This window comes from Paroedura picta, chromosome 14 (assembly GCF_049243985.1).
Source record: "Paroedura picta isolate Pp20150507F chromosome 14, Ppicta_v3.0, whole genome shotgun sequence".
NCBI classification, from domain to species: Eukaryota; Metazoa; Chordata; class Lepidosauria; order Squamata; family Gekkonidae; genus Paroedura; species Paroedura picta.
Window position 1 is genome coordinate 23,190,533 of NC_135382.1, and position 27,189 is coordinate 23,217,721.

A 27,189-nucleotide genomic window follows, 5' to 3' on the forward strand; every position below is an offset into this window, starting at 1 on the left:
AAGATGGATGAACCTGGGCTTGTCACAGTTCTCTCAGAGATGTTCTCTCAGAGCTCTCTCTACCCCATCTACCTCGCAGGGTGTCTGTTGTGGGGAGAGGAAGGGAAAGATGTAAGTAGGCCTCTTTGGGACTCCTTTGGGCAGAGAAAAGCGGGGTATAAAATCCCAGCGCTCCGTCTTCTTCTTTTTGTGCCTTTCACAATATGGGAAGAACCCCCCTGTCGGCCGCAGGCGGAGAGTCCCTCCTGGCAAGGCGACGAGTCCCCCGGGGGTTCAGTGACGAAGCCGCCCGTGCCGACGACGCCCCCTCGCAGCCGCGGAGGAGACTCGCGCCGCCCTTCCTGGCCGCTGCGTGGGCGCCGCCTCATTCCTTTCCGACCCAGCGGAGCGCTCCACCTGCCGCTGCGCCGCCGCCAGAGGAGGATCCGGGCTGCGAGCGCAGGGAAAGCGCCGCGGCCGGCAGGCGAGCCAGGGAACCCGCGCGGGGTTGGAGCTCGACGGCCAGGCGGCGCGGCGCTTCCAACGCTTGGTGGCCTCCCTCGGAGCGGACCCCCTTCGCCGCTGACGCCGGGTTGGGAATTCGGATTGGGATTGCGGCGCCTCTCTTCTCGCACGAAGAAGTAAGAGAATGGAAGCCCCCGGGGGGGGGGGGGGAGAACGTCGTGGCCGCTTATGCCCAGTCGTGGCCGCTTATGCGTATTGCTGCGAGGCTTTCCCACCGCGCCGACCCAAGGGCGCATCCCGTGGCCCGTTCTCCAGGGCGCTGGCCGGTGCGCTTGATTGGGCGTCCCGGCTCATGGCCGCGCGGTTGACGGCGCAAGGGGTTGAACCGCGCCGCGGATGGCTCCCGGGAATGTGGGATGTATTGGAAGGGCCCCCTTTGTCCGCGTTGGGCTTCGAGGCCCGGTCTAGCCCCGCTGGAGCGCCTGGGAGTCCCCGTCCAGGCACTGCGCAGGCTGCAGGTGCCAACCCCCTGGACGGCTGCCTTTGACCTCTCCGCGGTAGACCGCTGGACCAAACATGACAATGGGTGTGGGGGCCGAAGCTTACCTGGGAGTAAACCCAGGAGTTGACCTACGCAGGGAGAGGCATTTGGGCTTGGACCTCGGCTGTGGTAATCCGTGTGCCTTGTAAGCACTCTGTTGCTTGGCCAAAAACAAAGCTGATTCCAGCAGCTTTGCTGTGAGTCTGGCCAAAGGATGAAAAAGGCATCCCTGAGAATTTTGCAGGACAGGAGTCTGTGAGGGGGGGGGAGAGGGGGGGATCAGGTCCATCCCTGCTCAGGGTTTGGAGGGAACCACAGTCCCGTTTTAAAACGTGCCCTGCGCATTATGCATTAGTGCAAGAGTTATGCTCCGTGGCACGCCTCCCAAACTGGCACACTTGAACCGTTTTCTTGGCATGCAGGGCACCTCCTCTACACAGGCATTGGGGCCAAGTCCTGGGGCTCCAGTGGAGTTTCTGGGGCTTGACTTCCCTGCCTTAATTAACCCAGAAGCTGTCATGCTCTCCTCCCACTCTATTATTTATTCATAATCCATCACGTGGATGACAGTCCTCTTGTGACTCATTAAGATGCATTGAGCAGCTGAGGTTCTTGGGGGAGGAGCAGGGAAGCCTTTGTTGTGGACTTGCGGCCACTGAAGGGTTAAAGAGTCTGCTGGGTGTAATCCCAGGGAGCGCTGGGATGAATGGCCCAGTGGGGAGCCACTGGGAAGGGTTTTCTGTCCACCCCTGTCTTTGTGCTAAACCAACCCCTCTCAAGCTTCTTGAAGCAGGACTCACTTGCCAGGGAAGAGAATTGCTCCATCCTGCCTCCTCTGCATCAAATGCAGGGGGTTCGGGGCAGTTAACACTGGGTAGGTTGAAGTTTCTTCGTTCGGATTTGCAAATAATCTTCCGGAGCAAGAGGTTGTGTTTCATTGGTGCATTTATGTGGGAAGGAAAGTCAAATTTGCCACAAAGCATCATGCTTTTCTCCCTGCTGTCCTCATGAGACAACCAAACCCTTCCTCTGCCTGTGTTATTCGGTCTTCCCCCTCCTGACATGTATCTCTGGCGGTGTTTTTCTTCCTGGTATCCATTTGCAATCAGATTTATTTGCTTCTGCACTCTGCCTTTTTCTTCAAGAGAGATCCAGAGGAGCTTAGGGTACCAATGGACTGCCACCCCCTGTATGCCCCCCAGAGGGCATTAAGATTGAGCCAGCAAAATCTACTTAGGGTCCCTGGCCCCAAAGAGATCAGACTGGCTTCAACCAGAGCCTTTTGGAACACTCTTCCAAAGGAGATCAGAGCTCTGCCAGACCTCAATTGGTTCCGCAAGGCTTGTAAAACTGAGCTGGCCCATTCCGCACACACTGGATAATGCAATTTCAGTGTGCTTTTGCAGCTGGATTTTTCTGTGCGGAGCAGGAAGATCTACTCTGAAAGTGCATTGAAAGCACATTATCTAGCATGTGTAGAATAGGCCCAGAGGCCAATGGTTGCCACCGAAAAAAACATTGCTGAATTGAGCTAGCCCCAATGATACACCCTCTGGGCTGGTCAGACACCTCTGCCCCCTTTTCCTTTCTTGCTATTGTAACTATTAGGTGTCATGTCCCATGACTGGCGCATCAGGATGGATGAGAAAAACATGCCATGGAGATCCGGGGATCCAAACCTAAGCGTTTATTATAAATCCATACGAGAGCCAGGCGGGTTGATCATGAGAAGTAGTAGTCAGTTTATCTCAAAGACAAAGAGCAAAGGTGACCAGATTTTAACATTGGTAAAGTGGGACACCATTGACCGGGGGGGAGGGGGTTCTTGATTAAAAGTTTGGTCTATATGGAGCAACAAAAATTATCATAGAACGCATAGAATGCAAAAATAATATTGTAATATATATTTTTAAATTTCAACATAAGTACAATTTGTCAGGTACATCTTTTCATGTCTCTTCAAAAGTGGGACAATCTGGTCACCTTAGGCTGTTACACTACTTATATACCTTAGTAAACTCCACCTAGTAGCAAGGTCAATTGACCAGAGAACATGTCAGAGTTACATCAAGAGTAAGGCATGGTGGAAGTTCTTTGCACCGAATGCAGAGGAGTATGGCCAGAGCCTTCTGGCATCAAAGCATTCTCACAGTTTGTAAGGCAGTGGCCCATAAGACAAAACATGCCCCTGGGAACCATGGCAGAGACTTTATCATACCAAATACTATCTAGTTTCAAAGCAAACAGGCAGCTGGCATTTCTAGGAGTATTGCAAGACTAAAGCAAAGGATTTCCAACCATAATGCAAAGGTTAACAACTTATTATGTATACAGGAATACAGGAATACAAGCAATATGCCCCCACCTAAAGGCCATGAGAAATAAAAGACATTTCAAAGATTTCAACGACAATGTCCAGTTCTGGAGATCTCCAGGGGAAACCTGGGGATTCCAAGATTTCTCAGTTTCAAGCCTTGAAGAGGCTTTCTCTATTCCTGGGTAAACAGACAAACAAGCCCTCTTGCCTTAGGACAAGATGTACAACTTCCAAGCACAATAAAATCAGAGTCCAGTAGCACCTTTAAGGCCAACAAAGATTTATTCAAGGCGTTTATTGTGCTACTTCAGACCAACATGGCTACTCATTTGAAACTTCCAAGCAGTTCTTTCAAGAGGGCAATTAGCACATCAAACAGGATTCACTTCAAAGGCCAAATACCAAGAGGCAGTTCACAGAATAAGTGTTAAGGACCACATGGCACAGGAAGAACCTCAAGAGCACAAACCAGATACAGATAACAGTTTCAGCAAACAGCAGGTTCAGATGAGAGCTTCCCTGGGGAAATTCACTTAGACACAGGCACAAACACCATCGATCATCCGAGCTCCAGGAGGGAGCTGGAGAAGTTGGCATGGCACATGACATGAGGCGATTAAGGCTGAAACTGTTCTAGGTGTTTTAAATTTATAGTTATGTATTGTGTACTGTATTTATATGTGTATGTATACTTTTTATTCTGGGTGTTTCATTATGCTTTACCCCACAGCATAATACAATCAATCATTTATGTATTTAGTTATTCATTTGATTTCTATACCGCCCTTCCATATAGCTCAGGACAGTTTACATAGAACATCAGGGGGGGGGATACATGGAATGAATTAATATCTAACAAATACCACAAGAACAATAATCTAACAGTGGTTCTAAATAACACAATTTCAGTGATTTTAAACAACAATATAACAGTATCAATCTCCACAACAACAGCCTTGTGAGGTAGGTTAGATTGAAAGGGAGAAAGTGTGAATAACTGCCCCAAGGACCCCAGCAAGCCCCCATGGCCAAGTGGGGATTTGAGCCTAGCTTTTGTCAGATTGTCGTCTGACACTCGAACCGCCACACCACGCTGGCTGACAGCCCTTCTCTCCATTCTGGGGAGAAAAACAGGCAGGCTGGACAGGTTTGTCCCTCCTCCACTCTGCTTCCACTGCTTTCTGGGGATCTGGCACCACTCGGGTTCAGTTATGCTCCTATTGCGTTTTGTTGCACCTTCAAAAACTGCTTCACCACTGATCACGTGAAAACAATCCTCTCCTTATGGCTCGTTGCCACTGGACGCTTCTATGAACTGGGCGTTCCCTGCAGGGTGTTCCCCTATTGCAAATGGGAGTCAGGCCATAATTTTGACACTGTCAACACATTTAATTGTAGGCTTGTGCTAAAATGTAAGCCAAAAGAAGTCTGGGGACCCTGTAAGTACTCGGCATGCGTGTCAGTTTCAGAGTCAAGGTGCACCTTCTGCCCACTGGAATCCAGTCAAGACAGAATAAAATACTTGTGGATCTCCTAAATGTCATTTTGGAAAGAGGGATGCAGGCTGAGGTTTGCTGCATTGACCACGATCCTGGTATCTGGCAAATGACAATGGGGCTTATACTAGCTCTGTTCACATGTGATGGAGAATACCTGGTAGGTAACTCAGTCTGTGCACGTCCACTTTGCACTTGCAGCCAGGCTCAACTACCTGGATCAGTGTTCGTTTCATAGGGGAGGCCTTTTGGAGAAGAGCCGGGTTTGAATTCAGGAGCAGAGACCAACAAGAGTTTGCAAGTAGCAGATTTCAAACTTGGGACCTCCCTTTGTTGGACACATTAAGGGAGCTTTAGAAAGCATCTACCTGGAAACTTTGGCTAGTCCCTAAAGTGCTACTGGACTGAAAGCTAACTGGATAAATGTAGCAGAACCAAATTTGAGTCCCGTGGCACCTTTAAGACTCACAAAGTTGTAGTCAAGGTGTGAGCTTTAGTGTGCTTCACACTTCTTCAGAGAATGAAATAGAAATCGCGAGCTACATATATAAGGAGTTTCCATTTCATTGTGCCTGAAGAAGTGTGAAGGACACGCCCTGACTAAAACTTAGTTGGTCTTAAAGGTGCCCCAGGAGTGCTTTGCTGTCTTGGACCAGCACGGTTACCCACTTGAATCTATGAATAAATCTGGGGTTTCTAAGTTCAGCAGGATGTTCATTGAGTGAAACATGAGAATTAGGCAACATAATATATTTTAAAAAACCAAGAGTACACATTACATAAATTGCATGTGTGTTCACTGTAGAATGGGAACTGGACTACTGAGGTTGATTTGCTTTTCCTAAACTCCATGTGATGCTCCGGATCCATGGTTGTGTGAGTCAAGCAGCGTCCAAACACCACGGAGCAGCTGAGATGCATCACAGGGAGTTCTGCCAAAACTTGGCATGTTGTTCATGCTCAGAAGCCTGGGAGTAAAGAGCCCTTCTTGGGACGGAAGTTGCCTAGAAGAGGGCCAGCCGCAAAACTGGTATTACTGGTCTTTTAGACGTGCGCTATCGACTGCGTAAAAAAAAAACTAACCCTTTGTTGAACCGACGCAAAGATGGGCGAGCTTAGAAACACTCTGCAGGGATGTTTGACTGGTTGCGTATTTTCAAAACAAGCGATAGCATCGCAAAAGTAAAACCTGGTCTGACTTCAAGGTATCGCAAAACTCTCAGAAATTAATTGACTGTTAGTGATTAAATGATAACAATACATTATTGCTTTCTCCAAGTGTTACGTAAGGTGGGATTGAATGCAGACAGCCTACAACATCAAGAGGCAGGAATAAAGCAACACTAGCAGTAGCAATTAACCCCCCCCCCCCTTTTCAAGGCAGCTGGGCTGAATTGGCAGGGTGCCTGTTTTTCCAGCAAGTTACAGCAGGTGGCTGGGATAAGAGAGGCTCTGCTGCTGCCAGGTCAGACTCTGACTGCTGCTGGGTTGGAAGGAGGAAAGCAGCCCCCCCCCCATGCCTTGGGGGAAAAACTCTCAGTGAAAGTGTCAGTCTAGGGGGTATTCTGCAGGGAGCCTAATAAAACAGTTTAAAAAGAATCAGTTTAGACCGTTTTATTATATTACAATCGTTCTGCATCAAATATAGTCTGTTGAAAAACTAAGTTGCAATGGTCTCTGCATGAAACAATTCATAGCCCTGCCCCCTGTAGTTTTGCTAACTCCGCTTTGTTCTCTAATCTGCATAACTAAGGAGTTTCTCTGCATGTCTAATAGGGCGTCTCAGGCAGGCAGGAAAAAAATGAATTGGCGAAAAGCATTTTTTTCAAAACAACGCTTAAAAGACACTTAAAGCAATGAAGAGGCAGTTCACCATTTAGAGCAAAATCAGTTTTGCAGAGTAAATTCACTTTCTTGTGCAGAGATCAGAAAGACAACGATGTATTTAGTGAGTTTTCATCAGCTTATCCATCATGCAGAAGAGGCCCTAGGATCCAAGAGATCCTCCAGCATGGAAGCTGGCTTGGCCTAGTCACACGCTCCTGACATAACCTACCTTGCAGGACAAAAAAAGAGTCCAATGGCACCTTTAAGACCAACAAAGATTTATTCAAGGCATGAGCTTTCCGAGCCTTGAATAAATCTTTGTTGGTCTTAAAGGTGCTATTGGACTCTTTTTTGTTGTTGTGCTACTTCAGACCAACAAGGCTACCCACTTGAAGCTACCTTGCAGGGTTGTTGTGAAGATAAAATGGAGGGGAGAATGTTGTAATCTGTTTTGGGTCAACATCAGAGGTGGGGAAAATGGGGCACAAAAAAAAATGTTCTGCTCTCTATCAAAGTAATACCTGCATGTAAAAAAAGTCGCATTGAGAACTCAGAAAGAACTCTAGCCTGCCCTCGTAACTTTCTGTGTACTGAGATTTTAATTTTCTGTTCAAAGGGAACATTCCATCCTAGTTATTTAATGCAAACCAGTCATCTGGTGAGAACTGCGTTTTTCTATAAGGAGAGGGGAAAGGGGGGCATCCCTTCCCCTCCCTTGCAGGCCAGGATCTTAGCATTCGAATTCTGGCTCTTCAGACTACCTCACTGTAGTTCACACAACAGCTGGCTGTGGGCGCTGTGCCTCCTTCTCATGGAGCCCTTCTTAAGGCAGATACCTCTTCCGAAACCTGAAGGCGGCTGACCTCAGTGACCTCTTCCGAATGTCAGCAGCTGTTGAACAAACACCCTGTCTCTACAGCAAAGAATATTTTGTTATCACATTTGAAGCTGTTGGTGTGGGGGTGCATGCCCCTGGAACATCACAATAAGGAAGGTGCTACAGTGCCACAGGTTAGGGCTTGGCCATAGCCAGCCCAGCAGTGCATTATGTGGCCTGGAGGGGTGCCGTAGGTGCTCAGGTCTTGGCACATCATGGAGCAGAGCCGTGGGTGGGAACAATTTCTACCGGCTCGTCTGCTTCCTGAGCTGGGAAACATGTTTGCATTTACTCTGCTTTTCACTCCAAAGCAGCTTTCAACATCAACCTGGCTTCTGTTTTAGCCACCAAACGACAACCCCGTGAGCTTGGCTAGGCAAAGAGTGCATGACTGGCTCAATGTCACCGGGCAAGCTTCCATGGCTGAGTGAGAATTCGAATGCAGGTCTTCCAGATCTTGGTTTAGCTACGGAGATGTGGAAGACTGAACCTGAGACGTTTGCTCATCCTCTGCTCCTGAGTTTCACCCCAGTTCTGTTCCCCAGTCCTGCTTGCATGAAAGCCTATCCTTGCGTGTTTTCAGCATTGCAGTTGCTAAGCCAGAACATCAGGTTCAAAATGAATCCCACAAAAGCCGCATGATCCAAAAACTGATGGATTGAACTTGGGGCAGGAGAGATTTCCAAGCAGGTGTGCCCTAAAATGACTTGGTTTTTTAAAAGGTGCTGCGTTGCTCTTTGTTTATCAGCTATGAGATATTCTTGTGGCTGAAACTAACTCTGGGTTTCTTTTTCTTTTTCTTTTTTTTTCTCTTTTGCATCACTGTTTTGTGTGTATGGCCTCTATCCATGCTACGATTTCAGCCCCCCAGCGTGGGGGAACTGGCTCTGCTCTGGGCGAGAGCCTGCTTTGGTCCTGCTCACTTTGCTATTCTCAGAGAGTCTGCAAACAAAACAAAGATCCACTCTGCAGCTGACTCCTGACAGCTTTGGGACTCTCTGTCAGATACCCTGTTGTGTGTTTAAGGCAGGCTTTCTCAACCAGGGTTTCATGGAATCCTGAGTTTTCTTGACTGCCCTGGAATGTTTCCCAGATGGGTAGATAGAGGCCTCACCCTGACTGGGTGTCCACAGTGCCTAACCAGCTGTGTAGCCTCTTTATCTTTTCTGACCTCGCAGGCTTAGCTTCGCAGTAAGGGACTCAGCAGGTTGCTCTTGCAAACGGAAGCCTCCAGCCAGCGATCTGCTGTGGCTTACTCAGAGTTCTGTCTATCCGCGAAAGGAGCCAGGCAGTGCCCAGCACTGGGGACACCCCCCTTTCCCCCCTTGTGCTTGGCAGAGCATTCAGGCTGGGAGGGTGGGGTATCGCCCCAGTGAATTCCTACTTCCTGGCAAAGGAATACAGTAGTGCTTTTGTGCCTATTGCCTTAGCAGTGTCTTCCTTTCTCCTGGCAGAAGAGGGAAGGCACCAGCGTGGCCAGATGAAACTATGTATGGGCCCCGGGTTCATTCACGGTTGTGCAGAAGATGTCCTGGCAAGACAGCAGACTCTGCTCCTAATGGAATCCTCTTTTAAAAGGACAGAAGCCCCCTCTGTCTGCTTCTGGCTTCCAGACTAGGGATAGTTCAGCATTCTCCCCCTACCTGTGACACTCCTTTCCTGGGGAGAAAGTTTGGTGTAGTGGTTAGGAGTGTGGACTTCTAATCTGTCATGCTGTCCCCGTCTGCATCCTCTGTCCCAGAGCCTGCATGGGAGCAATTTCAGCCAGCCTCATGTGGGGGCCATGCCAAGAAGTTCTCTTGCCGTACATGGGATTCAGCTATGCTTACACCTGTTCAGGAACAGGCCGCTGTAAATGCCTGTGAGCAAACAAGACTGCTTTATCCTGAGTCATATCTCTGGCCTGTCTCAGGGGACAGTCTCTTCGCTGGCTGGCAGCAGCTCCTCAAGGAGCTTCCACATGCTCAGCAAATGCTCTCTCCCTGAGCCTTTGGCCCCAGCTTCCAAATGCGAGCACAGTGGCTGCAGTCTGACCACGTTTATGCAGGAGTCAATCCTTCCGAGCACAAGTTGCCTTTAAACATTGTAATAAATCAGTTTGAGTGAACCCTGGTGAATTGTGACATTTGAAATGAGAGAGGGTCCAAACAAGTGGGCTGGATTTCCAAGTAGAGGTTGTAGTTGGTTAGGGGACCATGTTTATCCTGTGGCTTCTTGCAGGGTCTGCATTCACAAACCGCAGTTTTGAGAAGCACCACCCCTCATGGTCACTTGCCTTGTCTATTCTCTTCCTCCTTGCAGGCTCTTATTCCCTGCCGGTTGACTTGCTGATTGCTTTAGACACCCAAAAGGAGCCTCAACACCGGCTGTTGGCATTTTGTGGTTTCCATGCCAGGTTTTTCCTGGAAACCTGTTCTGGTCCTTTGATAGGATTTGGTGACACACGACCAAGCCCCTTGAGGAACAGCATGAGAGGTTTTGCCTCCAGTGTGGGGTGGGAGTTTTCTGCCACTCCCCCCCCCCCAGGCTCTTACCGGCTTGTGACAAAAGCAGGCAGGGGGAAACTGCTTGAGCCTCCCCAACCTCACTGCGGTTTTCACCTTTGGCAAAGTGCCCCATGGAGCTGTTCTTTAAAATCAAGTTACTTGGGTGGTTATACATAAATTTCACAACAGCTCCACCAGGCAGTTAGCAAATGTGAAAACAGCGTATGGGGGAGAGGATTACGCTGCTTCTCCTTGTCTGTTTTGATTGCAAACAGAAAAGGACCGGTGTGCCTCTGTATGGCAGAACAGGACCGGTGTGCATCAGGGAGGCAGAAAACTCCCATTGTACTTTTGATGCAAAGTTCTCTTGTTGTTCCCCAGCAAACAAGCTCTGTGTAGTGTGAAGGTAGATCCTTAGCTCTCGATATGACCTCCTCGCTTTTTGGTGAATGGATGCCTATGGGTGTGTTTGCTTGCACAAACTGTGATTCAAGCAAATTGCAATTTGCTGGGGCTGTCTACCATAATCTAACTTCCTCCTTTATTTACACTGTGAGGATGTGAAGCCTGGCCTTATGCCTGCTTACATGGAAGTGAGTTCAGCAAAAGGCTGCCTAGGACACACTTATGGCTTCTGAGGATGCTTTTGAGAGCATCTTCTACGCCTTACTGTACCTGTTTCCCTGGGTGTTCTTGTTCCCCTGCGCTTGCCTGGGCAGGTTATGCCGTTCTTGCGCAAAATTGCCTGTGACTACAAAATCTGACGTATTTGGCAGTGCTCCAGATTGCAGTCCAGCGATTTGAAGAGGCAACCTCAGGGAGGAGAAGGGAAACGTGGCAATTTCAAGGTTGTAAATGACGGTGTCGGCCAGGTGGAAGTGGGTGGCAGGAGGGATGATGAGGGATGCTTGACCCGCCCTGCCGTGCTGTTTCTTGAAAAGGACTTCCTTGCTGTTTCTCTGGAAGAAATCCCCAAGGGGAAATAGCCAGTTGCCCCACTGAGCGTCCAGCTCTTTTGGTTTCATGACTTCTCTGCTCAGCACCATCAGTTGTGTTGTCACCCTGTCCTGTCTCCAGACTTCTTGCTTGCTTCCCATGCTGTCCCTGGCGGCACTCTAGCCTGGAAGGTCAGTAAACAAAGGCCAAATGCTGTAAAAATTAAGAGGAAGAGATCCACAAAAAGCCAGTATAAGTAACGGGTGGTGCCTGGGGAAGGTCTCTAGTTTCTACAAGGCTCTATGGAAGCTGCAATTTTGTCCAGGGGAACTATTTCCTGCCATCTGCAAGATCCGTTCTGGAAGAGTTCCAGGCCCCACCTGAAGGCCGGTAACCGTCAAATTCAGGCAGAACTAGGCACTGCATTGGTCCTCCTATTCTCTCAGGATGACCAGAGGAAAATTGGGCCAGGCTTTCTGTGCCTTCCATAGCTGACTAGAAGTTTGCTCTTTTTCACAAACTGTTCCAAGAGTTTTGATTCCTATTTTGTGTTCTATGTAAATGTTCTAAACTGTTTTATGTAAACCGCCCAGAGCCGTAGGGAAAGGCGGTATAAAAATCTAAATTAAATAAATAAATACAATTAGATTGCCTCACTTTTGTGTCCTATTGTGTGGGCTGATCTGGGGTTTTAGGGCAGGGGACTGTTGGACAGAGATCAACCTGCCTCCCAGCCATCAGGCCAAACTACCTTGGGACACCCACACGCAAGGCATCAAGGATCCCCCCAAGGATAAAATGCTGTTCTCCTGCATCAGGTCTTCCTCTGTTACCAGCAGTAACCAGCTTGCTGCTAGATTCTCTCTTTTAAAGGCAGGTGAACCACTATGAATAGTTTAAACCCCTCGATTTCAGTGCTGGTGTTCTAGGAAAGGAAATGTGTCATCGTGCAGCTATAATTGCTTGTTTCAGAGACCAGCCTGTTTGAATACTTCTGTGCCTGTTGTTCTCTCTCTCAGGAAATTATGGTATGCGCCCGCAGGCGGTCTGTCCATGAATAGGTATCCTGAGGTAAAATCCCCCCCACAAACAGACGCACTTCCACCCAAAGTGCCCACTCACGGGGTGAGTCAGAGCCCTGAAGTGAATTAATAAAGAATTGTCAATCCAAAGCAGGCAAGAACTCTTGTCTCCCTTCTCTTTCACTGTGAGGGCAAAATGTGAGCTTCTGTCAGGGGTAGTCAAACTGCGGCCCTCCAGATGTCCATGGACTACAATTCCCAGGAGCCCCCTGCCAGCATTTGCTGGCAGGGGGCTCCTGGGAATTGTAGTCCATGGACATCTGGAGGGCCGCAGTTTGACTACCCTTGGTCTAGTGGGTCGCAGTTCAACATAGCAAGTTTCTGTTCACAAGTAACATGTACAACTAAACATGGGGTTGAAACCCCATGTTATTCAGGTACTATTCCCCGGTTTCAAGTGACCACACGTTGGCTCTTTCTTGAAGCAAAAACATGCTTGCCCAAACAGGAGGGACGTAAGTTCATTGTAACTTGCAAATTGTGCTAAAGTAAAACTCCCATTCATACATGCTCTGTAACCCACTTGGTCTTCTGAAGGCAAGTGGATCCCCCCAAGGATAAAATGCTGTTCTCCTGCATTTCATAAAGCTTTCACCTGAGTCTTCTGAAACTTCTTTTGGTACAATTTTTGTTTGTTTTAATTGCACAATCTTAAAGGTGTATGGAACTCCCTCAGAAAAGAGACAAAGAGATGTCCAAAGTCATTCTCTTCAAGCACTTCTGAAGAGATTTCACTCTTTCTTTTAAAGAGAGGCCTGCCAGTCTGATCTCCCCAGATCTTAGAAGCTACGCAGGATCAACTCTGGTTATTCTTTGAATGGCAGACCACCAAGGAAGACCAGGGTCTCTATGCAAAGGAAGGCAATGGCTTAATCTGTTGCTTTAATAACCCTACAATATCATTCTACGTCTGCCGTGACTTGACAGAGCTTTACACAAATTTGGTGTCAGGCTTCTTATTTAATACTCAGGGGTGGGGGTGGGGAATGAGGTGGGCAATGAGGCCTGAATCTGTGACATCATAGGCCTTTCGCATTCCTTTCCAAGCTGTTTCATGGCTGATTTAGCACCAGAGTGGGCCTAATCCCGTAGGGGACAGGAAGATGGGGAAGGAGAGTTTCATTTTCTGCCGCATTCTTCGCGCTTATCTAATCCCCTTGGGGAGTTACACTCTGTTCTCTGTCCCTGCCTGACTTAGAGGGACTTTTCTAATGTCCTATTGTTCTCAGGGCAGCCCATTGAATTAACTGGTTTATGCGCAATAAATGTTCTAAATATACCCCGAGCCTCCCTCAGAACCGTGTGCTTAGGCAGAGATAAGTTCGTTTGTTCTGCCACCGAGGAAGAGAAGTCCAACTTCAGGATGTGGGGGCTGCAGAAAATAAGAAATCTTGGCCTTGCCGCCTTCGTCAGGAGGAAGGACCAGCCCTGCCTGACCTTCTAAGATAACTGTGGGCTTCAGAATAATGTGTGGTTGTGTTCACATGCAATGAGGGAGCCCATTCTGAGGCAGGCTTCAGACAGGACCCTGCTCGGTTTCCAAGAAGAAGGAAGTTTCTAGAAGCAAGAGACGTCCACAGTCAGGATTTCACATCAGAAACCACAGTGGGTGGTTGGCCTCAGAGATAACATTATTTCTTCATACCATAGTCTGGCACAAACAGGGGCTCTGGGGATGAACAGCTTTCAGTAAAGTGTTGGGTGTGGGAGTCAAAAGGAGCCTGGCTTCAAACTAGGACTGCCCACCTCATGGTCGTGGCTGGAGACCTCCCGCTATTACAACTGGTTTCCAGGCAAAAGACCTAAGTTCCTCTGGAGATAATGGCTGCTCTAGAGAGAGGGCTATGGCATTATACCCTGCTGAGGTACTTGCCCTCCTATGGCTGTATCCCCCAAATCTCCAGGAATTTCCCAAGCAGAGTTGGCTACCAGAGCAGTGCCGTGGTTAAACATGTCTGGGATCTGGAAGAGCTGTGTTCAAATCCCTACTTGTACGCTTTGGTCCATTTCCTTGTCTTGCAGCTTGCAAAAGCATCCTCAGCATGACGTCCTCTTCACTTTTTCCTGGGAAACCACAGCCTTGTGATTGGGTCAGTTCCGTAGTGGCTTTGCTGTTACTGATCTCCAAAAGCAAAGATTTTGTCACTGGAAAGGGAGGGGGAAGTAGCCGTCTGTGTCATCGGGTTTCAATGCCCATCATGTGCCTGTCTGTACTCCCTCCCACCAAAAAGCATGTGGTCTGTGATCCAATAGGGCTTCCCCCTCCAAGCACGTGGTGTGTTCTCTGAGCCAATAGGACTTGGTGAATTACCATGAAGGTGGGAAAGGATGGTAGTGAAGACATTTGGCATGGGGAATGAGTCTTGCGACCTAATCTTTGTATCTGGCATCAGTTGCTGGAGCTGTCTGATAATGCAGCAACTAGCCTGATAGGAACAATGCACGGAACATTGTGACTGACTCATGGTAACCCCATTCGCAAGGCACTCCAGGCAAGGGGTAAGTAGAAGTGGTTTGCCTCTTGCCTTCCTCTGCATAAAGGTAAAGGTAAAGGTATCCCCTGTGCAAGCACCGAGTCATGTCTGACCCTTGGGGTGACACCCTCGGAAGGATGGAAGGCTGAGTCAACCTTGAGCCGGCTACTGGGATTGAACTCCCAGCCTCATGGGCAAAGCTTTCAGACGGCTGCCTTACCACTTTGTGCCACAAGAGGCTCATCATTCCCCTGCATAGTGGCCCCCATCTTTCGGGGTGGGCTCCCATCCAAGTCCTAGCCATGGCCCCCCTTGCTTCACTTCCAAGCTCTGAGAAGGTGAAGCTGGACTATTTAAGTGGCAGACCGGATTCTTCAGCCCTGCTAACTGATCATTCTACTGTAGCCAATTGCTTAGAGAACTCACATTTGGAAGATTTGACAGGATTCACATTTTTTAACTTCAGTTCCTTCCCTTTTTTTGCATAAAGAATTTACACTTGAAAGACTTGCAGAAGATTTTACACTGAGCCCTCGTGTGGATTGGAGGGGCAGGACAAATGATTGATGGGGCTGAGCCCCTTTCTTCGCCACTGTGGCCACGGGCCTGCAGGACAGTGGAACAGTTCTTGGTGCCAGCATCGGTGTGAATCAGACCCAATGACAGCTGCAAATGCAAACTCTCCTGAGGTTGGCAAACCTTTGCATGGAAGGTGGATTTAAGCAGGTACAATTATCTCCAGACTACAGAGATCAAGAAATTCTCTAGGACGTTGGATCCCTGAGAAATTCTCTAGGACACTGGATCCCTGCTGAGTCCCCTCCCCTCCCCTCCCCTCCCCTCCCTGGGCACCCCCCGCTCTCAGATCTCCAGGAAATTCCCAACCAGGAGTTGGGAACCCTCTTTCATCCCTTCCCACCCCTCCAGGATGGGTTTCTCCCTTACCTTCTCGTCCTGCCATTCATCAGTGCCATGTGAACTGAGAGATTATAGGGATAATGTGAGGCAGAGGAATGCTGGAAAGGCATGCACCTCTGTCCAGGTTGGGAAATACCTAGAGAGATGGGGTTTGGGGAGGGAAGCTGTGTCAGCTGGGATATGATGCCATAGCAGTCATTTTCTCCAAGGGAGACCAGTTGTGATTCTGGGAGACCTTTAGACCTCACTTGGAGCTTGAGGCTGAGCATTGTCCGAGTTACGTGTAGGTTTGTGTGGTGAATCCATGATGACTGCAAATTCCACGACTTGTGTGTGACTAAACCAATGTCTGCATAAATGAAAGGGGACAAAAACGAGCCACGTCAGGAAAACATACAAAGCTGCAGTGTGTTCTGATTGGTGATAGTGAATAGCTAACCTGTTGTCTTATTCAACAACTGTTGTTCCATGATGATAGAAGAGGCTTGGGAAATCCCTGATGTGTCAACATGTTGGCGACATCACTTTTTTAAAAAGTTCCCAGGCAGCACATGAGATTTTTTTTTTCATGATCAATGAAAATGTCACCTCTGTTTGATGTAAAGTTTCAACAAGTTTCCTAGTGTTCTTAAAATATTAGTTGAACGACTGCCTTACTCATATCGAGGCAATTTCTGCAGAGAATCTGAAACTGCTGGGGGAAATGTGCACATGAGATCAGATGTGCCTCTTTGAAATGCCACTGTCTCAAATAAAGCTGGGGGGCTTCCTGTTTGAGCCAGGCTTGCCAGGAATTTGCCGTTACCTAATGAAATCCTGTGAGTTTTGGAAGGCTCCGGATCTCATGGAAGTAAGGATGACGTGTTACATTGGAAAGCAAAGGGCTTTGTCTTCTACCTCTGCCTTTCTTTTGAAGATCTTGCTGAGAATAAGACCTTTTTTCTCCATTGTGTAGAATATTTTGGTACAGGAGCTAAAGAGTACTGTAGTTTTAGCAGCAGTAGTAATGTAATTAAGGGAATTATGGGGTTTTATGGTGCTTTTATCCTTTTATTGTTGTAAATCGCCATGAGCCCAACTGGGAACGGCGGTATAGAAATCTAAGTATGTATGTACAAATGAATAAATAAATTCACACCCTGCCATGTAGCTCCCCGAGTGGTCTTGGAAGGTCTCTCACCCTAACCTACCTCCCATGGTTGAGTTTTGAAGAGAAGTGAGGCAGGGATCGGGGCGGGGAAGAACCACATACACTATTCTTTGAAGGAAGGATGCATAAAAGCACTGCGTCAGCACATTAGCAGCTGACTACATGCACCCATGTGCAACTATGTGCTGACAGCAGTGTTACTTAGGCTGCAGGTTGCATAGGTTGAGTGCAGTGGTGCAGGTCTAAAAGTTTGTGAACAGAGGGGTTGGGAGTTTGGTCACCACCCAGGGTGGGTTTAACCAGCTTTTAATGGGATTGGAATTGTATGTTTTTATGGGGGGGTTGTACGGTGGTTTTGTAGATTGTGACCCACCATGAGCTACTATTTGGCAGTGGCGGTATATAAAATGAACCAGTTTACCTCCGTATTCTGAGCCCAGCGGGTGGAAAACTACAGAGGGCAGTCAAGGATGGGGAAAGTAGAGGAAGAGCCGCATCCATGCATGCTTCCATGTAGAGTTTTGGGCTCAGCCTTCAAATCGCCTTGAGGCCATTGATGTGTGGTAGTTTTTCAGCATCTCAAATTGAAACTTCACATTTCTCATCAAAAGAGGTTTTTTGCTTTGATTAGTGGCTTGTGGGGGGGGGGTTGGGGTTGTTATGAGACAAGTGGTTCTTGTCTCTTTCTTCTGATCTGCACAGGGACCCCTCTGTGGGTTGCAGGACAGGCTCATTCCCCCCCCCCCATGAAAGACCAATGTGCGGAAAACCATCAGAGTACTGGGCTGTAAGTCTGCATCTATCAGTTAGTTATCGGCGCATATGCATTTGTTTTGTACAGTCTAGTTTTCTAGCAAGTTTAGAAACGATGTGACTCAGCATAAGCCCTTGGGACTAAGCAAGGTGGTTAGCGGTTCTAAAATGAAAGATGGAAATTTAGGGGCATTTTTACTGCAGGTTACATTACTCAGGGGGGGGGAATGTGACTCTCTTTTTGGCTGTTTCCTACACAGCAAGCAAGAAGGCTGTTAGGAACCAATCCTTACTCCCTTGCCACTGCTGTGTTCTGTTAGGATGACCACAGCTGCCCAGCTTGGCACCTTATGCCACCCAGTGCTGGTATACCTCCACATTGAACTCTTTGTCACGGTGCAAGCAGGGAGGATTCTGGAAACAACATGGCTGACTCAAAGAACCCCACGAAAGAGATGTTGTGCTAACCCCTGTCCAGTGTTGTAACTGATTTGGGGAAGTGTTGTGTGTCTGAAGCCCTGCTGAGGACCGAGCTTGAGGTCTGAGCCAGGATCCTAGCCATCTTGTAATTGATCAGTCCACAGTTAGATCCCAACTACAGGATCCAGGATCCAACTGAAACTGACCAATAGAGCACACTGGTGCCTTCTGTATATATGTTGGGGGTGTTCGGGGGGGGGGGGGGGAGGTTGTGTTCAGTTTGTTCCCAGTTTGTACCATGCTAAGGTCTTAATAAAAAGAGCTGTATGTATGTCCAGTGTCCTGGCTTCCTTCGAACCCACGGATATAACAAGAAGTATTGTAGGTGAAGTGTGAAGGGGCAGCCTGGGAATGTGATTTGCGTTGTTGTGCCTGTTGTTGCCCCCCCACCCCAGTATTCAAAGAGGTTGTCAGATCAACACTGGCAATCAATGAGAGCCCTTGGGGGTGACTTTATGACTTTTTATTAATTTGCTCATCACTGTGGGGGTCTTTTAGCACGAATATGTGTGAATTCCTCATGCACCGTGGCATCATTTCCGGGTATCAGCTGGAAGTGACGTCATGGCACTGTGCTTCATTGTTTAGCGTCGCTCCCCGCCCTTTGCTCCTGCCAAAGCAAAGAGACCTGGGGCATCTCAAATCCCGTGGTGGGATTTCGTCTGCTGCCCCAGTGAGGTCATCACAGCAGCAGCCTCCAAACATTCTGATTAATCATTTCACGGCTGGCAGCAATTGTTAGCTGGAACCTGCATCATGACTTCTAAAGCTCTCTTTAAAGCCAGATAGCTCTCCACGGTACATTGGCTTTGTTACTTGAACACCAATTTCCAGAGGATCTCTAGAAAGAAGAGGTTCAGGGTTTGTGACGATTACTGGAAGAGGAGGTAGAATGGCCTCGTTCTGGCCAGTTGTTTTGCACTCCTCTTCCTCCAGTAATGGTCACACAACTTAAACCTTTCCTTTCTAGAGAGAGTTTGGGAGTTGGCCTGCAAGTAACATCCAGAGATAGCAAGTTATGAGCTGAGTGAAGAAGCATTTCCTTCTGTCTGTCCGGCATTTATTGCCCACCAAATTCACTGAGTTCCCCTGAATTAGGAGGAGGACGAATTCTTCGTTGACATGCCAGTGCATAGTTTTCAAAATCTCTGCCTTGTCTCCTTCCTCTTCAGTGATCTGTCTTAGACAAGCTTAATCCATTTCTGCTTTCCCCTGAAAGTTCCGCCTATGTTTTATTGACCCGACTTTGTAGATGCCTGTTATTTTTTTGTAAAGCACGGAGTGCTTTAGGCAGTGATCTATATTATTTGCTCTAGCTAGCCCCCATCAAAGGACGGAAAGGTGGGAGGGGAGGAAATTAAAATGCAGAGCCAAAGAACTTCTTTCCTTTTTTTTTTTAATTTTGTTTTGCCCAAGTCATATTTCTTCCTCTTTGGTATGTTTCTGCTGCATCATGGCTCTCCTACCATGCGCAATTTGCATGGCTGTTCCCGACAGAGAGCAAAAGAGTGGCTTTTTTGGTTTTTCTTTCCTTTCTAAAAGCAGCCTATGGTTTCCGTCAATCTACCATCAGTCTATGCTTGGGCTGACGAATGGCGCCTGGAGGTTGCCCACTGGGGCATCTTGTCACCCGAAAGTTCGTCAAACAAAGTTCTGTGTCTGGACCACAAGAGTGTAGGCGTTTCTAGGCCCCTTCTTGCTTCACAGCCTCCTGAGCAGTATCGGGGTTTGGGAGGCCACTGCAGGATGTCGCCTGATCTGGCAGCTCTGCTTGGACTAGATGGACCGTTGGTTTGACTGAGGTTCATGTGCTAGGTCCATTCTGCACACAATGGTTAATGCAGTTTCAATGCACTTTTGAAGTACATTTTCCTGTTCTGCACAGGGAAATCCAGCTACAAAAGCACATTGAAACTGCATTATCCAGTGTGTGTGGAATGGGCCCTAATCTGCAGGACAGTAAACAGAGCAAGGTGTCATCCTGCTCTGAACTAATTCAACACGGCCATTGAATTGTAATTCTCTCTCTGTGGGGACAGTTCAGAAGCTTCCACTGGTGCTGAATAGAGCGATTAGGGCTGGCCCACAGCAAGAAGAGTGGTTCCATCTTGTGTCGATGTAATGCACTGCCAATGCGCTTCTGGGCCCAACACATAGTTCTGGTGTTTATTGTCCTTGGCTTCTAGCAACCTGGTGGACTGCCTTCACTCACCTAGACTGGCCAGTGTTCTGAGGTCAGCCAGAGAAGCTTCATTGCTGTAATCCACTGCCGGAGAAATCCTGTTGACGGGAACTTCTATGCAGTCTGACTTGGCAGCTGCTTTCCCCTGCCGCAAGGGCCTTCTGGCACCCGTTGAAAACATTTGTATTACAAAAGCCCTTTTCAAGTTAAATTTTGTCCCTGGAGCATGTAGATCTGAATGGCTCCCGTTGTCTCTTTCGAACTGCTGTATAGGAATTTTAATATAATCTACCTTTGAAATAGAAACGCCGGATGTTCGTCTTCAGACGACAGCAATAAAAAGGCAGCAAGCGGTACATAAATCCTAAATCTTCTTTACTTCCAGCAGAGTGGAAGGAGGGCTGAGTATTCATGGAGTTGCCCTGACCAGCCTGGGAGGTCTCCTCTTCTGTTGCCAGAGAAATCCTCTCCAGAATGGACCTCAAGATCGAGCCACCTGGGATTGTTCTCTTAATGATGTCTCTGTTTTTCCAGCTCCAAGGTAACATGAAGCATGTAGTTTGGTTGCCACCATGGTTGGATCAAGCACCCCTGCCCCCCACACACACTAATAATAATAGATACATTTCCATGCATTTTAGAAGCAGATTTTCCCAATTGCTCTGGAAAATCCACATTGGAAGAGCATTATCCAACGTGTGCGGAATGATCTGCAAAGCTACTGTCCTGTTGCTTCTGCCTATAAGCACAACTGCTGAGCTCCCTGCTATATGGAGTCTGTTGCTATTTGGAGGCCTAAAAAGAACTCCTCAAAATGCTTGCTGGTAGCTTAAAGCTGCAATCAACAAATTGGCCCCCTCATATGTCTGCCTTTTACGTAGTTAAACACAGCTATCCTATCACCCCTTGCCCTCCAAGCAACACATATCCAGGCCTCTCAACCTCCTTGTAAGGCATGGATTCCAGCCACTCACCCATCCAAGTTGCTTTTCTCTGAATGCATTTCAACCTCTCAATATCTTCCTTGAACTGCCGTGCCCAGAACTGGACACAATATTCCAGAGGAAGCCTAACCCAGTGCAGAAGATATTGTAACTTGCCTTGCTCTTGATTCTATGCTTCTAGTAATCCAGCCTAATGTTGCATTAGCGTTCTTAGTGGCTGTATCACATGTTTGGCTCATATTCAACTGATTGTCCAGCAGAACTCCAAAGTCCCTTTCACATGTACCACTATCAAGCCAGATACCCCCCCACCTTATATTGATGCATCACATTTTTATTACCCAAATATAATACTTTACACTTCTCCCTTTTCAAATTCATTTTGTTGACTATGGCCCAATTTTCCAGTCTATCCAGATCTTGAATAGCAGTCCTTTATTCTGGAGTATTGGCCATCTCACCCAATTTAGTGTCATCTACAAATTAAGTGCTATCTGATACAGAGGCAGGCTATGGCAAAGAGATAATGCCTTGAAAACCCCATAAGGGGTCACCATAACTCAACTGCAAAGTCATGGCCTTCTCTACCATCAATCCTCTTAATCTGTGAGAAGACTCCCGGGACATTTCTCTCAGTCAAAATACCGTAAGATACTTTTTCCATCTGTGTGTGTATGCTTGTGTCCTACAGGTATTCATGGGTTTGGGGTGCAGAAGGAAGATTTCCGGTTTTGTGCTACAAGAAACCAGACTCAGAATAGCTCCATCCATTATCGCAGGAATGGAAGCAGCATCAGCATTGTCAACTCTGCCAAGGGACTGAACATAACTGCGCCATTCCTTCCAGACTCCATATCTTATTCCCTGCAAAATCGTCATGGACTTTACCGCTTTTGTGTTTATGGGGAACAGGAAACTGGCCTTTTCATACTACAATATGGCAATACCAGCTTCAACTTGAGCACTGAGGCCAAAAGTTTCCTCTGCTCTTCCAGTGTGAGTGGCAAAAACAGCACAGGTGGCAGCTCCGTTCTTCACAGCGTCTCCTACGCCTACAACAAGGGATCCCACAACAAGTCCCTTCCAGATGCCACTGCGTATGAGATCATCTTCCATGGTGAGGCTGACTTCTAGAAAGGGCTGCAAGGTCACGTGGCTAGTCCCATCCCCTTCCAGCTCAGGTGTGCCACTCAGACTGTAGGGTGAAGGAGAAGAGGCTGGGAGGGAGAGTAATAAAAACCCTTGATCCCTAGAGGGGGAAGTGCTTTTGCACTGGAGAGAAGATCCATTGAGCTGTTCTGGGCAGGAAGTGCAAGGGGGCCCAGGTGGTAGGAGACAAAATAGCAAGAATGATGGTTATACTCCAAGGAAGGTGACAGGACCCAGAATGTCTGTTGTGCTCAAAAAGAAGCCAAACCAATGGTCTATTATTTGTTTACATAGAATATATATATGCTGATTCTTCAGATACATGCTTGAAGACACATGAAGCTTCCTTAGACCCCTGGTCCACCCCCCCAAAAGAAAGAAACCCTGTTTATCAGTGTATAGTTTGCATCCCGTTGTTACGAAGGGCAGGCTATACAAACTGTCATTGTCATTGTCATTGTCATTGTTAAGTCAGTACTGTCTATTCAGACTGGCAGTAACTCTGCAGGGTCACAGCATCAGCTGGCAGATCCTTAACTGGAGATGCCGAGGTTTGAACCTGGGGCTTTCTACATAGCAAGCAGATGCTCTGCCACCGAGCTCCAGCTTGCTTGATGCAGTTCACCACTGGAACCGTGCGACCAAACTCTTTGACTATAAGCCAGTGTCCTAAAAACAGCAGTTTAAATGATACCCATATAATAGGCTAGAATTAGACTACAAAACAACGTTAAGAGCCTGAAATAAAAATAAATGTTTTGACCTTATGAATAAATAAGGTGGGCACTAGGTGAGCATTCTGAAAGTCAGGTGCCACCACTGAAAAGACCCTGTCTCTGATTGCTACCTGCCCCCTTTCGGCAAACAGCGATTCAGGGTAAAAAAAAACTGTATGTATGTTTGTTTATGAGTTGTCTCTGAGTTTCATCACTTTGATCAGAGTCACACGGTCACTTTAAAAGCCTCAGGAAACAGATTGCGCTGACTATGGGCAGCATCAGCGCCTACTCCCCCTCCCCAACAGCCTTTCTCCTGAGCCTGAAGAGCCCACGGCAAGTGAGTTGCTTAATTTTGGCAAAATCAGCTTTTAAAGTGGTATTTTCAAACTGACTTGTGACCCTGACCGAAGTGGTGCACCCAGAGGCATTGTGCATTTTTCCCAGGACTTTGAGAAGAGATCTTTAATGGAAGACTAGACCACATGGGAGGAGGTGTTCCTGTGAGAGGCAACATTCTGAATTTCCCACCTCCTGCCCCCCCGGCCCCCCTGCTTCTTATGCATGCAGAACATGACTGAAGAATTGTGTCATTCCGATTGTAATCCCAGGAAGAAGAGCGGCTGGAGACTAGTCCAATTATTTTTCCTTTCGCTTTTCCCCCTTGCACGCTAGATCGTGAAAGTGTTGACCTAAAACGCTCCCTCCAGGTGTGTGAAGTGGAAAAAGAACTCAGGAATGTAGCAGTTGCCCTGGATTCTCCTACACAAGGCAGGAGAAACAACCCTGAAACCTCCTATCAGTGAGTATCGAAGGAATGTTCTTTACTTGTGTTAGTAAATTGGGTACGGAGGACACCAGCGGAGGACACCAGCGGCTGGTTCTCCCTTGCAAAGCAGTGAACCAGTTACCGCCACACTGGCCAGTTAGCTCTGTTGGTGTCTCCAAGCCCCCTTGGTTTTGTTTTCTCCGACAGCTCCCTGCAGCGTTTGGATTCCTATTTGGGGAAAATGGACTTCAAGGAAGAGAGCAGGACTTTGGGGAGGGGTCCAGGGCTGCGCGCCAAGGTCTGGAAGGTCCCTTCCCACAAGCCCTCTCAAGACTTGGCCATCCACTCTAAGATAGAGGTGAGAAAAGAGCTGAGCTGGGCTGGGGAAGGAAGACATGGACTACCTGCCCCAAGTCCACCCCGTTTCCGTCATTCAAGGGGCTTCTTTCTGTTCCATTCATTCCCGGCCTGCTTTTGCAGGAGAACAAAGAGGTCTGTGGCTTTGACGTCACTCTGCCCACCATCCTCTTTGCAACACCCAGAGGTCGTAAGGAAGCCAGGCAGAAGGTGGTCCTGATGGAAGTCAGCAGCCAGACCCTCTTCCAGGTATTTATTTGAGGGGGAGGGGGGAGAAACAGTGAATGTTTTCAGGTGCCTTTCCATACAAAGGGAAATGGGCAAAGAGAATCTGTGCCTCTGTACAGGCCGACAGATGACTTTAGCTTTGGCAGCAAAACCATCAGATGCTCTAAGAAGTCAAGGAAAGAACAAAACACGTCTGCAGGGCATGTGTGGGAGATATGAAACTACCCATGGTAACATTTGAATAAGAAGCTCATGAAATGGGTCACCGTGCTGTGGTTACTAAGAGCCAAACTAGACATTGCATTTTCCCTGGGGATCCCCCTGGGCTGGGTGGAGAGGCATGTTTTGGAATCCCCAGGGCTCTGTTCAGATCAGCAATGTGGTGTGCTGAGAGAAGGCGCTTAGACCCCTGCTTCCCCTGTGCTTTTTTCCTGACCTGCGGGGACAGCTGTTTGCCCAGCCGCGGGCTTGCATGTACTGATGGGCCACCAGCTGGGACAAATAGCAACCCCACCCCTGCTATTTTAGGTCATGGCGGTCTAAGCCTTGTGTTTGCACATCATGTAATCCTCCCAGCCACCAGCAGGGGATGGGGTATTAAAGAATTTAGGGTTGAGCAATTCAGCTTGGTTCGGCTGCCTCTGCGATCACCAAAGCCCAAGGCGGTGCATAGGAGGCCAGTGCCACGGCACAGAGAGGAGGGGCGGTGGTGGCGGTAGTGGCATCACGCCAGCCGGCAGCTGCACGCAGGCAGTGGCTGCCTCAGTCTTCGGTCATTGCCGAAGCAGCCGAACCGAGCCGAATCGCTCAACCCCGTTGTTGTGTCCTCCCAGCCCTCTCAATTTTTCTAGAGGAACTTGACGGGCAGGGTGGTGGTGGAGAGGCAAGCGAAAGCACCAGAGGGCCAATAGGGACAAGCGACTGTGTTTTCCCCTGCTGCACAGGCACCAATTCAGGCCACTTCCCTTCTTCCCAGTTGCATTTTAGCAGCCAAGCCAGGGGCCTGGGAGGTCACCGTCTAGACCGGACCAGATATTTTTCCCCCCGCTAGCCCAGCTTTCCTTAGCTGAAAGCTGAGCGAGGTAACACCTGCCTTCCTCATTTCCCTCCGTGCTTTAGGGCGTAAACCGAAACTTTCTCTGAAGCTGGGGGATAAATTCCATGGTGGGAGAATTCCAGACAGATTGCAGCTGGCTCAGGTCTTGACATGACCTCCTGCTCTGTCAGAACGAGGGGGCCTGCAAGGGTGAGGGTTTTGCCTTGGGCGGTTGTGGTCTGCCCCCTTAATTGATGTTCCCTGAAAGAACGTTTAATTGACCTGCGCATGTACGCAACCTGAGAAGGATCAAGACCAGCTGGAGGCAAGTTCTGGCAGGACTGGGCCTATCAGAGCCATATAATGGCTGTCAGCTCCAGCCAGGAGTCTTGGTGCAGGGCTGGTGAGCAGGCATCTGGTCTTCATAGCATTCTAGCGGTGGCTTCATCTTGATGCATGGAGATTAGGAGACAAGGAGACCTTGGGGAGCAGCCCTATTGCGATGGAGGACCAAAGAGAGAGCTACCTCTTGTGAAGGCCGCCAGTGGCGACGGCAAGACCTGAGGAGAAGGCGAGTGGACTTCCAAGCAGCAGCCAAGAACTTGTTGAGATGCATCTTCTGGAACAGAGGTAGTCAACCCGTGGTCCTCCAGATGCCCATGGACTACAATTCCCATGAGCCCCTGCCACCTGGCAGGGGCTCATGGGAATTGTAGTCCATGGGCATCTGGAGGACCACGGGTTGACTACCTCTGTTCTAGAGGGCTCAAGCGAGTGAGCCAAGCTGCGTGCTGCTCAGGGCAAAGGAAGCGTCATTTGCTCACTCACCCAAACGCAAAGCAGATTATTTTCCCCAAGTGAAGTGTTGCTGTAATCACACAGTGAAATTACAAAAGCAGGCCCCTGATCCCCTTCCAGCAACAAATACATTTGTGAAGAATGTCAATAGGAACTCTTATCAGTATTGCTATTATGATTTTCTTCCAATGGCGGCTTCTAATCTGGAGAGCCGGGTTTGATTCCCCGCTCCTCCACATGCAGCCAGCTGGGTGGCCTCGGGCCAGTCACAGTCCTCCTATAGCTGTTCTCACAGAGCAGTTTTCCTAGAGCTCTCACAGCCCCGCCTACCTCACAGGGTAGCCATTGTGGAGAGAGGAAGGTGTATCTGCTCTGTGCAATTGTAAGCTGCTTTGAGACTCTTTCGGGTAGTAAAAAAAGCAGGATACAAAAAAACAGCTCTTCTTCTTATATTACACTTCTCTCCCCAATGGGGACTAAAAGTGGCTTTCATTGTTCTCCTTACCATTGTTCTCCTGTTTTGGGGGAAAGTAGAAAAAGTTCTCTCTGTCCATTCTGTCTGCTCTTGAAACGTCACTGTGTAAGAGTGACTTTAAGCCCCCAGGAAACAAATGGTATGATTTGTGGGATGTAGCTCTGGTGCATGGCTGTGTGCACCTGGGAGGGTCTCTTGAGGTTGCTTAGGCCTGTTGCTTGCTTGGTCTTAACCGGTCTACTCTTTGCCGAAATTCCAGCCCCCGCCAAATTCCAGCTGGATCCTTGGCGGAAAGGTCTTCGGCGTCTCTGTGGTAGACCGACAAGTCTCCGGTTTGCCCAAGGAGCAGCGGGTGGCTCTCTCATTCTGGCACAACCAGCTTCCGGTAGGTCTGAAAACCTCCCTCTGCTCCAAAAGAGCTATCTGGTCAGTTGATGTATGTTGTGTTGTGGCAAAGATCTACTCAAAGCAGACTAGTTGCGTGAATGAAGAACTCCAGCCAATACTGCATCCAGGATTTTTGAGATAATTACATCCTTCCTCAGTTTTCTTAGATTAAAGTCCTTCCCTGGCAGGATGCATAGAAAAATTGGCACTATAACACACACACACGCCTCTTTTGAGATCATTATCTGTTGCACATCAATAAACAATGCTTTCTAACCAGTGCCGAAAACTTAGCGCAGTCCTGCTTTGCGTGTGCAACACCTAGAGCTGTCTTCCATAGGTACAAGATTGCAGACAAAGTCTCACA

At 48.3% G+C, this 27,189-nt stretch overlaps 1 protein-coding gene across 2 annotated transcripts in view; it reads left to right on the forward strand.

The window, feature by feature from the left end:
* The first annotated feature begins 254 nt into the window (after nucleotides 1-254).
* The window catches only part of ADGRG1 (adhesion G protein-coupled receptor G1), a 37,555-nt gene continuing 10,620 nt past the window's right edge, over nucleotides 255-27,189 (forward strand). Inside the window, exons 1-7 of one of the 2 annotated variants that reach the window (XM_077310101.1) lie at nucleotides 255-620; nucleotides 20,352-20,504; nucleotides 21,599-22,024; nucleotides 23,448-23,574; nucleotides 23,749-23,899; nucleotides 24,022-24,147; nucleotides 26,695-26,820. In XM_077310101.1, coding sequence (XP_077166216.1) covers nucleotides 20,438-20,504; nucleotides 21,599-22,024; nucleotides 23,448-23,574; nucleotides 23,749-23,899; nucleotides 24,022-24,147; nucleotides 26,695-26,820 — 1,023 coding nt within the window. In that variant the 5' untranslated portion in view covers nucleotides 255-620; nucleotides 20,352-20,437. Of the gene's footprint in view, nucleotides 621-20,348; nucleotides 20,505-21,598; nucleotides 22,025-23,447; nucleotides 23,575-23,748; nucleotides 23,900-24,021; nucleotides 24,148-26,694; nucleotides 26,821-27,189 lie in introns of both variants that reach the window. The other variant, XM_077310100.1, reaches the window with a different exon arrangement.